The sequence below is a fragment of the Moschus berezovskii genome, chromosome 11 (assembly GCF_049115385.1).
Source record: "Moschus berezovskii isolate FMDL1 chromosome 11, NW_MosBer_1.0, whole genome shotgun sequence".
In the NCBI taxonomy this organism is placed as follows: Eukaryota; Metazoa; Chordata; class Mammalia; order Artiodactyla; family Moschidae; genus Moschus; species Moschus berezovskii.
The window spans coordinates 106,078,314-106,093,402 of NC_142470.1; the positions used below are offsets into that span (position 1 = coordinate 106,078,314).

At 52.1% G+C, this 15,089-nt stretch overlaps 1 protein-coding gene across 2 annotated transcripts in view; it reads right to left on the minus strand.

The window, feature by feature from the left end:
- CNNM4 (cyclin and CBS domain divalent metal cation transport mediator 4) overlaps nucleotides 1–11,613 on the minus strand; it is a 38,089-nt gene extending 26,476 nt beyond the window's left edge. For both annotated transcript variants that reach the window (XR_008682562.2, XM_055401136.2), the window contains exon 1: nucleotides 10,089–11,613. Coding sequence is in view for 1 of the 2 variants with exons in the window: in XM_055401136.2 (XP_055257111.1) it covers nucleotides 10,089–11,490 (1,402 nt within the window). In the remaining variant the exon portion in view is untranslated. The remainder of the gene's footprint in view (nucleotides 1–10,088) is intronic.
- Nucleotides 11,614–15,089: the final 3,476 nt, after the last annotated feature.

Genomic DNA, 15,089 nt, shown 5'->3' on the forward strand with positions numbered 1-15,089 from the left:
ACCCCCACATATACCATATTCAGTGGAGAAATGAGTCTTTTCAATGAGTTCTACTGGAGTAGTTGTACATCCATACGAATAAAAAAAAAAAATCTTAACCTGTAACACATAAAAACAAATTCCAGAAGGATTATAGATCTCTAAGGGAAACAATACAGCTTCCAGAATATAGCACAGGATTCCTCCTGGTTTTCATACAGGCAAAGAATCTTAACGCATTCATGTGTGCATGCTCAATCGTGTCTGAATCTTTGTGACCTCATGGATTGTAGCTTGCCAAGCTCCTCTGTCCATGGGATTTCCCAGGCAAGAATACTGAAGTGGGTTGCCATTTCCACCTCCAGGGGATCTTCCCGACCCAGGAATTGAACCTCTGTGTCTCCTGCTTTGGCAGGTGGATTCTTCACCGCTGCACAATCTGGGAAGCCCCAAAGAATCTTAAACAGGGAATCAAAAGCATTAATCACCAAAATGGATGATAAGCAGCTGAAAATGTGATCAACATTAGTCACTAGGGAACTCTATATTAAAATCACAAAGAAAAGAAAATTACAGTGATATACTACCACCCACCTACCTGACTGGTTAAATAACTTTTTTTTTAAATGTAGAACAGACAGTACATTTTTTAGCCTGGGGTTATTGGGATATCCCAATCTTCTGGTCTCATTTTCAGAATCTACAATCTCATTAAATGACACAGAACAGCAGTTGAGGGCTTGGCCCCGGGGAGGGGAGCAGTCTGGGGCGGCCACTTAGCTGTCCCGTGGCTGAGAAAGAAAGATGTTTGTCCTCTCTGAGCCTTGGCTCCCCATCTACAGTGCCTGGAGGGTTAACCCAGGATTCAGCAAAGGCTAACCATTCATGAAGGCACTTCCTTCTTCATGATCCCTGCTCCATCCTCTTACAGACCTTGGGTCCCCCTCTTGTTCCTGCTTTTCTATCACAGCCTCTTGCCTCCCTAACCGGGGCACCAAGGAGGATAGGCGACTGGCAGGTCCTGAGATGAAAGAACCCACATGGGGTGCAGCCACGTTGCGGCAGCGACCCCCACTCTGTGCTCCTGCAGTAAAGGTGCTGGCAAACAGGATGGTGGCAGGAATTTGCAGGGAAAAAAAACATAAGTAAATGAGGAGCATTTCCTCAGTTTTAAGTTACTGTTCTGGACTTTTCTTTTCCTTAAGCTCTGGCTTCTGTTACCCTTAACATACCCGCTAGGGTCCAGATAAGATGCCATCTGAATTAAAAAGAGCCTGTAATTATATAGCAGGCTCTTTTTGACCTCAATGTCTTCATAATTCCAAGAAAGGCACCATGCCCAGACGGTGGGGCAGCTGCCAGCCAAGCTGGTACGTGAGAACCACGATGGCCCAAATGGGGGCATCTTCTGGACGGTAATAACAGTAATGTTTAAGATAGCTGACCCTGCATGACAACACGGTGCCAGGCCTGAGCTAAGCCCCGTGCGTGCCTCACCTCATTCCGCCCTCCCCACAGCCTCTGACTGCTGCTGCTAAGTCGCTTCAGTCGTGTCCGACTCTGTGTGACCCCACAGACGGCAGCCCACCAGACTCTGCCGTCCCTGGGATTCTCCAGGCAAGAACACTGGAGTGGGTTGCCATTTCCTTCTCGGCTAGATGCTGTCATTAATGTGGGTGACCAAGGCACCAGCCACCACAGAGCCAAAAGCCAGTCACTGATTTGAGCCTTTAACAAAATAAACTCCACTACATAAGCTTTTGCTCCTCTTTAAACTCACTCTTGGGAAAGTTTGATGAGAGACATTAAAAGCAGGACTCCAGGTGACTTTGCGTATATGTGTACAGGCCTGCGTGTGTGTGTGTGAGAGAGAGGAGCGCCTGCCTGGAGGGGATAAATGTGTATGCCTGTCTGCCCGTGTAAAAGCATGTCCCTGTGTGTGTGTAAGTGAGCCTGCCTGTGAGGGGTGTGTATGACTGGGTAGGGGGATGTGCGCATGTATATGTATGTGTGAGGGGGTGGGTGGGTGTGTCTGGGTGTGGACTGGGTGGGTGGGAGTTGTGTGTGTGAGTGTGTGGGTGTGGGTATGGGGTTACGTGTGTATGTGTGGAATGGGTGGGTGGGAGTTGTGTGTGTGAGTGTGCGGGTGTGGGTATGGCGTTGTGGGTATGAGTATGTGGGTATGGGGCTGTGTGTGTGAGTGTGTGGCTGTGGCTGTGGGGTTCTGTGAGTGTGTGGCTGTGGGGGGTTGTTGAGTGTGTGGGTATGGACGTGTGGCGGACTGTGTATGTGTGTTGGGGTATGGATGTGTCTGGGTGTGTGAGTGAGCCTGCCCGGGGTGGTGACAATGTGGAGGAGTGGGAGATCTTCCAACCAAGGCTCCTGGCTGCCTGCTGGCCAGAGACCAGGCGTTCCAGAGAGCCTGGGGAAACCAGTCTTTCGAGCACCCTGCCCAGTTCACCCTGCCCAGTTCACGGTAAATGGGCCCTGCAGCAGGGGAGTGCCTCTGGCTGTAAGCTCTGGGGACCGCTCCAGCAATCGCAGCTTTAACCCCCGACACAACAGGCTGGAGGCTGCACACCCCAGCCCTCTGGGCTCCCCCGTCAGTCACACGACACAGCCCAGCCCTCAGCCTTTGGAAACCCTCCTAGACGCTCCTCCTAAGAAACCCAGGGATAGAAAGGGATTTCATTTCTTATCAAAGCAGAAATCTGAAGAAGGGATCTAAACTCTGGTCCAAAGAGCAGAGCAGAAAACTGCACACAAACAGTGATTTCAATGTGAAAACACATAAGGACAGCTAATGGGAGAGAGTAGAGTCAGTCACTCAGTCGTGTCCGTCTCTTTGCAGCCCCATGGACTGTAGCCCGCCAGGCTCCTCCATCCATGCAATTCTCCAGGCAAGAATAATGGAGTGGGTTGCCATTCCCTTCTCCAGGGGATCCTCCCTCCCCAGGAATCGAACCCAGGTCTCCTGCATTGCAGACAGATTCTTTACCACTGTGCCACATGGGAAGCCCAATGGAGACAGCATGACAGTAAAAATGAAAATGATTTTGACCCTGTTGTTTTGTCATAAGACTTTTTAAACTTAGAAGAAAAAAACATTTAAGGGGCTTCCCTGGTGGTCCAGTAGCTAAGACTTCACCTTCCAATGCAAGGGATGCAGGTTCAACCCCTGGCAGGGGAGCTAAGATCCCACGTGCATCAAGGCCAAATAACCAAAATATAAAACAGAAGCAATATTGTTACAAATAAAGACTTTAAGAATGGCCTACATCGAAAAAAGAAGTCAACAATCATTAAAAAAATTTTTTAGTTTCTTAAAAATTTATCACAATAGATCAAAATATCAAAAGTGGTTCTATCCGCAAGATCACAGGCTTATAGAGATTTTGTTTTGATTTCTGTGTGTTTTCAAAGGTCCTGATAATAATATACAGGTCTTTTTAATTAACATCAGTGAAAAGAAAATCACATAATCAATGGAACAGGAACAGACTACATAGTCTAGAATCCAGTTCGTGAAATGAGCCAGGAATCTGTGCTGTAGCCACGGAGCTTTGTACAACCGGATGTCCCTCCTGGATGCTCAGGTGTGATGAAAGGACAAGACAAGCCTTCCCTCCCCACAGGGAGGGGCTGTAGTAACCAGGGGCTCTGCCAGAATCAGTCACCAAGTCAGTGACAGAAGGGCCCGGTCCATCCTTCCATTCCGGGCACACTCCTGTTAGAAAGTGTCTGATAAACAGGCTTGCAGTCCCTGCCATCGAGGAGACAAGGAAAACGTCACAAGGCACCATTCCTTTCCCTCAAGGATGTCCCAGCTGTTCAGTTACCCAGCTCGTCAGCATGACAGCACTACCGCGGGGACTGGGCACACAATGCTGGAACCTCCCCGCCCCTCTGGGAAGGCCTGAGAGGCAGTCACAACACACAGAAGCAGCTTTCTCCAAGGATGGCACCCAGAGCTGAGAAGCTCATTTCTCACCCCGTGATCTCATCCAAGTGCTTGTGAAAAGAGCCGTGTCTACTCTGCTTTGAAAAGCCAACTCAAACATCAGACTTCTACTGACAAGCCTCACTTCCTGAGAGTCTCCTGCCTCTTACCCACTTCTCCTGCGGACACAGGTCTGCGGCTTGGGGTTTGATGTCTGTGCACTGTCCGATATCCCCTGTCCTGACCAGAGCGGTCAAGGAAAACTCTGGAGCTGGTCTTTTGAATTAGGAATACAAGACTTTTGACAAGTAAAGCGCAGCTCTCACTAGGGCCTGGCTGTAAGGCAGCACCTTCCAGGACACACACAAGAGCTGTAGGAAGAGGTCTGTAAACAGAAGATGGCTCAAAGTGCTCTCAGCTCCAGCACCTCTGTGGAAGCTATCCATGGGCTGCACGATGCCAGCAAGGAGAAGAGGTGCCCACAAGCCTCACAGTGAAGAGAAGCAAGCAGCAGCCTGGCCAGCGTCTTTTCAGCTGCCTGCTGGCATCTCCCTCACTGGCTCAGATACACCGGCCCCTGGAGAGGCTTCTGGAGATCAAATCACCAGCTCGGATCGAGACTGTTTCTAGGTGGCGCCGTCCAGGTGCGGGACTGCCTCTGATCACTCTGGAGGCTGCCGTCTCCCAGCTCCTCCTGACGATTGTCCCATCCCACACCTGGGCTCGCTTCAGCCAGGCTTCTCCATGCCTCACACATGCTGCTCGCTCTCAGCTGACTCCCAAACCTTTCAGCCCCATGCAGGCCTCACTCCCCAGCCCACGTGGCACCTGACCTGCACACCCACATGGGTGGACTCTGCCCTCGTGCTGTGCAGGGTGGTCTAGGACCAGCAAGCACAGGCATCGCCTGAGAGCCTGTCAGAAGGGTGGCCTCCCGGGCCGCACCCCGGCCCCACTGAGTTCTGTTCGTGTCCCGTCTGCACATGAACAGGAAGCCCGGGCGGGTATGAACGCTCACTGGCCCGCCAGATGACCTGGAGTCCCAGGAAGGGTCCCCGTATTCTTTGCCACCACCCCTCCCTACCCTCGCCACCCTGGCTCTGCTCCCTCCTCCGCCCGTTTCCCTTAAATGACAACATCTGCAACTTGGATCCCAGGCAAAACCTCACCTGTTCACAAACACTTCCCACTCAGACTTCGACATGCCTGAAATAATCACTGGGTCCTGTCCTTCTAACTTCAGAAGTTTCTGGAAGCATAGGCCTTCCTGGGAGCCCCACAGTGCCTACCTAAGTTTTGTTTACACGTCTGTCTCCCTAGCAGACCATGACTTCTGTGAACAGGGCTGTGTTCGTCCTCTGACTCCCAACAACCAGCGCACCGTCTGACACACAGGATTCCAAAAATTAAATGTTTGTTGAGCAAATGAAAGAACAAGCAGGCGGAGGGAAACAAGATACTTTCAAGGTGTGCCAGATGGTAGGAACCAAAAGCAAAAATTATGCAGTGTTCTTTCCGGCCTTTATAAAGCTGTTTCAGGAATAAAATTAAGCCGCTGGGGAAAATGTGATGTGGCACAGGAAATACAGGAGGAGTTTTTCATGAAATCATTTCTAGCTTTTTCCCTCCAATATATAACCCACTATCTACAATGAGCAGTAACAGGTCTAAGGTTACCTCAGGAGCCAATGACCAAGCAGAGTTTAAACCCAGCTCTTTGCTGGGGGCGAGGTGGTTATAAAGTGGGTGGGGAAAGATGACTAATGAAGAGCTGAATGTCTGGGAGGGGGAGGAATGAACCGGAGGGAGGGGCAGAGCAGAAGCTGGAGGGTGGGTTTCAATGAGGGGTGGGGCTTCCAAACTCTAGTGGAGAGTTCATTCATTACTGTGCTTCCAGGGTCTTCGGAGGCATCGGTGGTGAAGGAAAGACATGGCCAGCCAGGAGTAACCCAGGGAGGCTTTGTTTTCAGATTTCCAGCTGTGGCTAAACTCAACCACAACACCCGGTACTGCCAACATTCTAGGTGAGGTTCAAGTAGAAGAAGGACCAAGGTTCAAACAGTAGGAGCCTCCCAATGGCCTGACAGCCTCCACCAGCTAGCGGGCCTTGCTCCGGGGGCCCACAGCACCAGGCATCATGTCTCATACATTGTACAGGGCTCAATAAACACCTGGCAACAGCTGCCTTCTGTTGGGAAGCAGTCGGGTGGGCATGCTCAGTCACTCAGTCGTGTTCAACTCCTCATGACTCCATGGACTACAGGCTCCTCTGTCCATGGGATTTTCCCAGTAAGAATACTGGAGCGGGAATACTGTCTTTTCCTCCTTCAGAGGATCGTCCCTACCCAGGAATCAAACCTGTGTCTCCTATGTCTCTTGAACTGGCAGGTGTATTCTTTACTGCTGAACCACCTGGGAAGCCCGGGAAGCTGTTACCTCCTTGCTGTAGTCTCCAGGCAAAGCTCAGAGCCGCAGGCTCGAAATGACTCTCTGCGCCTGTCTCTAAGTGTGCAGAGCATATTCATGATTCTCGCTGGTGAGTGAAGTCATGTCAGCCCCTGATGCTCAAAGACCGCTTATTCACTGAGAAACTGAGGCATAGGGAAGGGGAGCCAGGACCCCAAACTCTGCTTCTCAGGCCGTGACCCAAACCTCTAACGCATGTGTCTCTGCAGGAGCTCCTCCTGGCTTTCCCGGTGCAGCTGGAAACAGTCAAGTCCCCTGGATAACAGCACCACACACCCATTTGTCTTTATCCCTAATCAGCTCCACAAAATTCTAACACTTCTGTAATGGGGATAATTCTCAAATCTGACAGGTCATTCGTTCCTTCAGTGACTTTTTAATCAAAGTCTTACTATGTACCAAGAACCATTTTAGGGCTTCCCTGGTGGTTCAGCGATAAAGAATCTGCCTGTAATGCATGGGACATGGGTTAAATCCCTGAGATGGGACGATCCCCTGGAGGAGGAATGCAACCCACTCCAATATTCTTGCCTGGGAAATCCCATGGACAGAGATGCCTGGTGGGCTACAGTCCGTGGAGTCACAAGAGTCCGAGGCGACTGAAGGACTAAACAAGAACCATTTTATGGGCAGGGATATATGGGTGAACAAAACTTAGACCCTGCCCTTTGGAACAGTGGGAGGAGATAGACAATAAAAATGTAAACTCGTAAATCACACAGTTGTTAGAAAGTGATAGGAGAAAAGGAAAAATGAGTACAGGGTGGGTCAGGTTAGATCAGGAAGGTCAGGGAGGGACCAGGGGTTACAGTTTTAAATAAGGGTGACAGGAAGGCCTCACTGAGAAGATGAAGCAGACACAAGGGAGGGGAGAGTGAGCCACAAAGTCTGGGGGAGAACATTCCGGCCTGCGGGAGCAGCCAGCGCAAAGGCTCCGGCTGGGAGTGTCCCCAAGGCCAGCAAGGCCGGCCTGGCTAGTGACAGAGCCACTCACTTGTTGCTCACTCATTGTTTAACAAACGTTTACTGTTTGTTTCTTCGCCAGGCAAATGAGTGGAGAAAATGCTAGTAAGGCATGATGCCAACCCTCAAGGAACTCACAATGCTGGTGGGTAAGGTGGAGATGAAATGACCTTAAAAAGAATCACACCCACAGCGGAGACTCCAGAGGGATTCAGGGCCCTCATCCAACCTGGAGGTGATGAAGGGTCCCCCAGAAAACAGAAAAGCCCCTAGGCTCGACTAGGTAGGGACCCCGGCTCAAATATCTGTGCTGCTGACAATGCTGGCTGTGTTAACCCGGCTCATTGGTTTTTCTTAACCAAAAAAAAAGAAGCCTGGAACCTCCCTGGCAGTTCAGTGGCTAAGACTTCACGTTCCCAATGCAGGGACCTGGGTTCGATCCCTGGTCAGGGAACTAGATCCCACATGCTGCAATTAAAGATTTCACAGGCCGAAACTAGAAAGATCCCATGTGCCACAACCGAGACCCAGAACTACCAAATAAATAAATATTTTTAAAAATGAAATAAAAAAGAAGCCTTCTAAATACCAGATTTGTAAAAAAAAAAAAAAAAAAGGCAGTAAATTACAGGTGTACACTGAGCATTTGCCATGTCCAAGAGGGCCTTAGACTGAAAAGGTAAATGCCAGAGGGGAAGATGTGGGAGAGATCACACTCTGGGGAGCCCAGCACAGCCACGAGTTAAAACTAGGAACCAAGAAGTGATGGTGTAATGCCCAGGGCCTCACAATGCAGGGAGCAAACTGTGCCTGTGTGCCCAGAGAACTACCAGCAGCCACACCAGGCGTCAGCCTCAGGCTACAGGCTTGATATGGAGGAGGGTCCGGGGGACTAAAGTGTGTATTTGCAGAGCCCCACTCAACACAGCTCTGCCCTCAGAGATGCTACCTCTGTTTTCCCAGCTTCAGGAAATGGTGGTACTTTTTAAAAAAAAAAAAAAAAGATGAGCCCAAAGATGGCTCTGCCAGGATTCAGGAAGCTCCCACCCTGTTGATCAGGAGCTGGGAAGCCTGACCATGCCAGTCCATACGGGTTGGATCCAGATCCGGGCTGGACGATGCAAACATGCTTGTCGGGTGTGTCACCAGCAAGTCCCAGAGACCATAGAGGTGGTTAAGGAGGAAGCCGCCCTGGTGAGTCCTAACCCTGCTCTGGACCAAGCAACATAGGAAACATCCTCCAGGCCTTGAGGCTGCAGGGTGGGGGTGGAGCTCAAATCCCCTTTGCTCGTCTGTTTGGACTTGATACCTGGGGGAAACAGATTCCTGGGTCTGCCCACACTGAAGCTCCCCTGGGGCTGTGCCATTACCACCATCCCCTCTGCAGACCACCTTACAGGCTGTTTCCCACTCAAGCTTATATAACTGGAGTTCTCCTCAGCTCTGATGCTGAGATTCAGTCTGTCAAACTGAAAAAGGGAAGGTACCCAGTCCCCACCCTGGCTCTAATCCCAGCATCCCTGCCAGACCAGCTCCTCCCTATCCTACTCTGTCACCCACTGATCAGTCAGTTGAGGCTCTCCAGAAATGAGCAACAACGGGCTGAGGTCTTGCCTCAGCCAGCAGAAGTCCCATGTGTGGGGAGTGAAGCAGAGTTTTGGGGTTTAGGTGACCCCCCATCCCTTTATAAAGAGCTCCTCTTTTGGTCTCCTCACTGCCTTTGGCCGAGGAGGGTTTTGCTCCATAATTGGCTTGTTTACTGTCACTCGGAGTGGCAGAGGCAGGAGGAAAGTTTTGCTAGAAGTAAGGAAAGGGGTGTGTGCTCTGAGCGCTGAGGCTGCCGAGTAAACCCTCCAAGTGTCTAACTACCAAGCATGTGTGAGGGAAAAAACACCAGGCCAGGCCAACTGAAGACACCCAGCAGACCACAGGAGGGAAGCTAAAGCGGGGTGCCTGGGAAAGACAGAATAACCAACGCTTAATCTGCTCGCTTCTGCTAAACAGTCAAAAGCATTACTTGGCATTGCTCTCAGCAGGGAGTCAGTGAGTGCCCTCCCAACTTGGCTTCCGTGGGCCAGGCGCTCCAGTGACACCATTCTCGCTTGGCTCCAAAACGTTCCAGAGCTCCGAGAGCCCAGCAGACTGACTGCTCTGACTTTCAGGCTCTTCCCAAGGCCCTGGGTGACTCGGTCTCTCCCCTACTGACCACTGATCAGCAGAGCCTGTACGCACAAGAATGGAACCACTTGCTGAACCAGAAGCACATCTTCTGCTCCCCAACTCAGCTTCTCTGCTCAAGGGGTTCCCTCTGCCTCAAGGACCAAGTCTCCCCATCTTTTAACGATCTCCCCAAATGTTCCCTCCGCTGTGAAGGTTTTCCGGGTTTCCCAGCCCCTTCCCCACCCGACCCCAATAGGACGTGCTGGCGCCAGTACCAGGCCCTAATCTCCATACCCCGGTGCTGGCCTCCTTGAATGCATTAGCCTCGCTCCATCCTGCTCCCAGGCGGGCAAGTGTCTTGCCCTGCTTGGATCCACCTGGGGCACAAAGCGCAGTTCCTGGCAGATGCTTAAGAGCTGTTTCTGCTGGCCTGACTGCCCATCTCTGCAGAGGCATAGGGAGTGCTGGGCAAATGGACAGAGTCACACGAATGCAACGCCAAGATCAGCAGACACAAAACAGGTCAGGATACGCGAGGTACCGCATAGAGGGATGCGGGAGCTGCATTCTGGGGCCTTACCCTTCTTGAACTCCTCCAGCATGGCATCCAGCTTGGTGTCGTGGAAGACAAAGTGCACTGGGTGGTTGTAGAAGCGGGTGATGGTCTTGAGCGGGGTGCAGTCATCCGGATCCACGAAGGCCAAGTCCTTGACGTAGAGGATATCAACGATGTTGGACTGCTCATCTTCAAACACTGGGATGCGGGTGTAGCCGCTCTCCATAATCTCCGACATGGTGTTAAAGTCCAGGATGGCATCGCTGCGGATCATGAAGCAGTCCTGCAGCTGGGTCATGATATCCTCCACCGTCTTGGTCCGCAGTTCCAGGGCCCCCTGAATCATGTTCAGCTCCTCTTTCACGAGGTCATTGTAAGGCTCGGTCACCTTCAACATCTCCATCAGCTTCTCCCGATTGTAAACGGTGCGGATCTCCTGACCCAGGAAGAAGTCCAGGAGCTTGCTGATGGGGTAACTGAGGGGAAAGGTGATCAGCATAAAGAATTTGGTGAGGATGATCGTGTTGGCACCCACAGCCAGCCCGTGTCGGGAGCACAGGGCCTGAGGCACGATCTCCCCGAAGATGACAATGCCAATGGTGGAGGAGGCCACGGCCACTAGGCCGGACCCGATGAGATTGTCTAGAAGGATGGTGAGGGAGGTGTTGACCAGCACGTTCCCCAGCAGCAGGGAGCAGAGCAAGTAGTTGCCCTTGCGACGGATAGGCTCGATCTTGCGGGCATAGCGCCGCTCCTTCTGAGTGCCACAGTTCTGCACAATGCGCAGCTCCATGGGGTCCAGGGCCATCAGCCCCAGATTGAGGCCGGAAAATATGCCCGACAGCCCCAGCAGCACCATAATGATGAGGACGTGCAACCAGAGGGGCAGGAGCCTCCCAGCCTCCTCCACCATGAGGAGCAGCGAATCCTTGTCCGTCCACCTCCGCCAGGGGCCGTCCACGCCCGCCCGGGTGCACAGCGCATACAGTTTCACGTTCTCACTCCTCCGGAGGAACTTAGTGAGCACCACCAGCATCCCCGACGTGTCCCCGCGGCTCACGTTGACCAGCTTCTGGACGACCAGGTCCTTGGTGAGCTCGGGGCAGTCAGTGGAGTTGTGGAAGGTCTCGGCGTTGTCCACCTCAGTGAAGGAGATCAGGTTGCTGGAGAAGGAGTCCAGCCCCTGGCCGTACAGCCTCAGGTTCACCGTGCTGCCCTCGGACACGTAGATGATGCCATCCGTGTTTATCCCACACGATTTGTTGCAGCTCGCCAGCCTCATGCCCAGGATCGCGCTCCGCTGGGGGTCGCCCTGGCCGCGGACCCCCGGCGCCCACAGCAGCACCAGCAGCACCAGCGCCGCCGGGAGGAGGCGCCCTCGGGCCGGCCCACCGCCCGGGCGCCCGCCCCCGCCCACCGGCGCCATGTTGCTCCGGCTCGGCCGCCGCCGCTCCCCGCGCCCCGCCGCGCGGCCCCGCTCGCGCCGCCGCTCCTGCCGCTCCGCCGCCACCGAGCCAACTGTCCCGGCCGCGGGCCTGACGTCAGGTCAGCGCCCCATCTGCCCCGCCCCGCGACCCACGCCTCTCATTTGCATGGGAGGCTCCGCCCCCTGGCGCGCGGCTCGGGCGCCCTCCCTTAAGGAAGTCCGGCGTTTAAGGTGGCGTGACGCGAGAGCGCGGGAGCAGCGGGCGGCTGTCCGCCCCGCCCTCCTCTCAAGCTTTTCCGCCCTCTTGGCGGGTCCTGCTCTCCTCCGCGCCGACCTGCTCTGCCTATCGCACTGTTCCCCTTCCGCAGCCTATCCTGGCCTCGCTTGCTGGGCTCCTTCCCCTTCCCCAAAAAAGCTGCAACGGAGGCGGTGACTCTTCTCTGTAAAAACCTCTGAAGCAGCACCACGTGGTGCTCGGGCCAGAAAATTGCTTTTCCTGCTTTGAAAAAAGAAAAGGAGAACCGGAGAGCGGAGGCCTGAGGGAGGTCTTCACGTCCACAGGCATTGTTCTGACCTCTGCACTCCTGGGGCTTTTGCCCACCTTGTCCAGAGGCCAGAAGTTGATCCCCCAGGACCAGGCCAGAGATCTCTGGGGCCAGTGGAGGGGAAATCTAGGGAACCAGATGCAGGGAGTGCAGATAGAAGGCGCACGGTCTGTCATTTTCTTTAGGACACAAATACTGAGCGCTCTGGTGCTCTTGTTCCAGGCTCAAACAGTATAGCAGTGAATGAGCCAAAGATCCTGCCCCCTGGAGTTGTCAGTCTAGGATAGGAAACAGGCAATCGACAAACACATACAAGGACTTCCCTGTTGGTCCAGTGGTTAAGAATTTACCTGCTAAAGAAGCCCCTGTGCCGCAATGAAGACCCAAATCAGCCAAAAAAAATTTAATACATAGTATTTTTTAATCCTCCCAAACAACCTTAAGATATTTCCATATTAAAGCTGAAGAAATTGTGTCTAGGCACAAATCAGGGCCCATCTAGACTGTTATCTAAGAGCAGGCTTGTGTGACTTCAGTAAGACAAGTTGGAATGTCTCTCAGCCCCAGCTTCTTCATCTGTAAAATGGGGGTAAGAATGATAACTCAGGGACTTCTCTGGTGGGCCAATTGGTTAAGAGTCCACCTTCAATGCAGGGAATGTGGGTTCGATCCCTGGTCCAGGGACTAAGATCTCACATGCCACAGGGCACCTAAGCCCGCGCAGCAACTAGAGAAGCCTGGCGCACTGCAAGAAGAGTGCACATGCCGCGACTAAGACCTGATGCAGCCAAATAAATAAGAAGAAAAAGATGCTAAGAGAGCATCACTTCACTAAGCTTGTGGGAGCAGCTGCCCTAGGCGTGGAACAGGACAGGACAACTCTGTGAATGCTCTTTGACTATGTAGCTGTTATTGTTATTGTTGTTGTTATTGTCTGCCCTTCCGGGACCACACTCCCAACCCTAGATTGTGGCGACCGACCAGCTGGGACAGCTGCGTGTGGAAACGAGCTGAGAGGCACGGCGCCAGGCCTAACCCTGAAATGACTGCTTCCTGGCCAGCCCTCCTCAGTGTCAGTCAGCAACTATGAATTGAGTGCCAGGCACTCAGGGTGTGGGGGGAAGACCAACCGCAGCTGCCGGTCCTATTAGTGGGGAAGGAGAAAGACAGACAAACATCCTTATAATAATCAGAGAGGTGTGCTGACGAGAGGATCAGGTACCAGGTTGACCACTGGGTCTTGAAGCAAGGATTTTGCCAGCCCTGTAGACACAGAAATCCATTTCACTGTCTCTCTGCATAAACACTGGTGTTTATAATGGCATACTGTTTGCCAGTAAAAGCAACAATCAATACCAGCCAGAAAGAGACTAAACAGAGAGGAACAATCATATTCTGTTTAGGAAGGTGGCAGAAGACTGATTCAAATAAGCCCTGTTAGCAGGGGTAGTGAGTGTGGCATCCCAGGCCAGCCTAAAGCAATCCGTTACAGGGAGCTCCCTCACTTCATATTTCACAGGGAGCGCCCAGCTTGCCAGTTTTTCAGAAAACAGGACCCTCAGGTGGGCACTGGCCAATACAGAACACAAGCAGAACCTTTGACCAGCTGTTTCCACCTACCTCCTCCAACCAGCATCTGCCATCTCCTGGGAACAAGTGCAGTCTCAAGGAATCTTTTGCCCTCATATCTTTCCAGCTAGTTTTAGGACCAGCACCCTCCCCCAGGGTCCTCAAAGACTCCCATTCTATTATCAACCAATTGGCTGTTTTTATTTTGCCCTTTTCAGATGTCTGTACTCAGAAGCATTCTATGCATGCACTGAGCCCAATGACAGAAACTAGCAAAGAGGAGGAAGAACAAACAGAAGCTTTCGAGATACTTAGGTTAAAAATGCAAGGGGTGGGTCTTCCCTGGTGGCTCAGTGGTAAAGAATCCACCTGTCAACGTGGGAGATACTCCTTCGATCCCTTGGTCAGGAAGAGCCCCTGGAGAAAGCAATGGCAACCCACTCCAGTATTCTTGCCTGAGAAATCCCATGGACAGAGGAGCCTGGCAGGCTACCATCCATGGGGTCGCAAAAGAGTCAGACATGACTTAGCGACTAAACCACCACAGTTCATTTAATTACACCCATCCATGCTCTTATTCACACCAGTGATTAAGTGAATACAGCCGATCCAATGAGGTCAAGAAATGAAATTCCCCTTTCTGTGCTACCCCAGCAGGGGTCCATACAGCCTTGCTCTGGGTTCCCAGTGTAACTTAAAGGGAAACTTTTTCATGTCCAGAATCCTTGATGTCCTGCAAATGAAGGACGAGGAGGACTCTGTTATTAAATAGTTTATACAGTCTTAAAAAGGAAAGAGAAAGAAGAAAGACAGAATAAAGAAATTCCTCTTTACCCTCCCAAGGCCTTCAGTCTTCAGGGGAGACAAGACTCCTTGTTGTTGTTCAGTTGCTAAGTTGCGTCCAACTCTGCGACCCCGTGGACTGCAGCACGCCAGGCTTCCCTGTCCTTCACCATCTCCCAGAGCTTGCTCACACTCATGACCACTAAGTTGATGATGCTATCCAGCCATCTCACCCTCTGCCGCCGTCTTCTCCTCCTGCCTTCAATCTTTCCCAGCATCAGCGCCTTTTCCAATAATTCAGTTCTGCGAATCAGGTGGCCAAAGTATTGGATCTTCAGCTTTAGTATCTGTCCTTCTAATGAATATTCAAGGTTGATTTCCTTTAGAATTGATTGGTTTCATCTCCTTGCTGTCTGAGGGACTCCCAAGAAAAAGTCAAATGCAATATAAGACAGAAAATGTCAGAAGAGGTATTTGAGGCCCAGGCTGGAGTCCATGTTCATTCTCTGCCTGGCTTTGGTCCCTAGTTAGGGCATTTAACCTTTCCTCACCTGCAGAGTTCTCGCAGCATGGTGAGGACCACGTGGTGATAGAGGTGTTTTAATGTGCAGAGCAGGAGGCCTGGGCCATGTCTGCCTCCTGTGAAGCAGGCTGAGAGAATGGCAGAAAGGGACCTGCAAGTGAGACTCCTCTCTCCTTTAG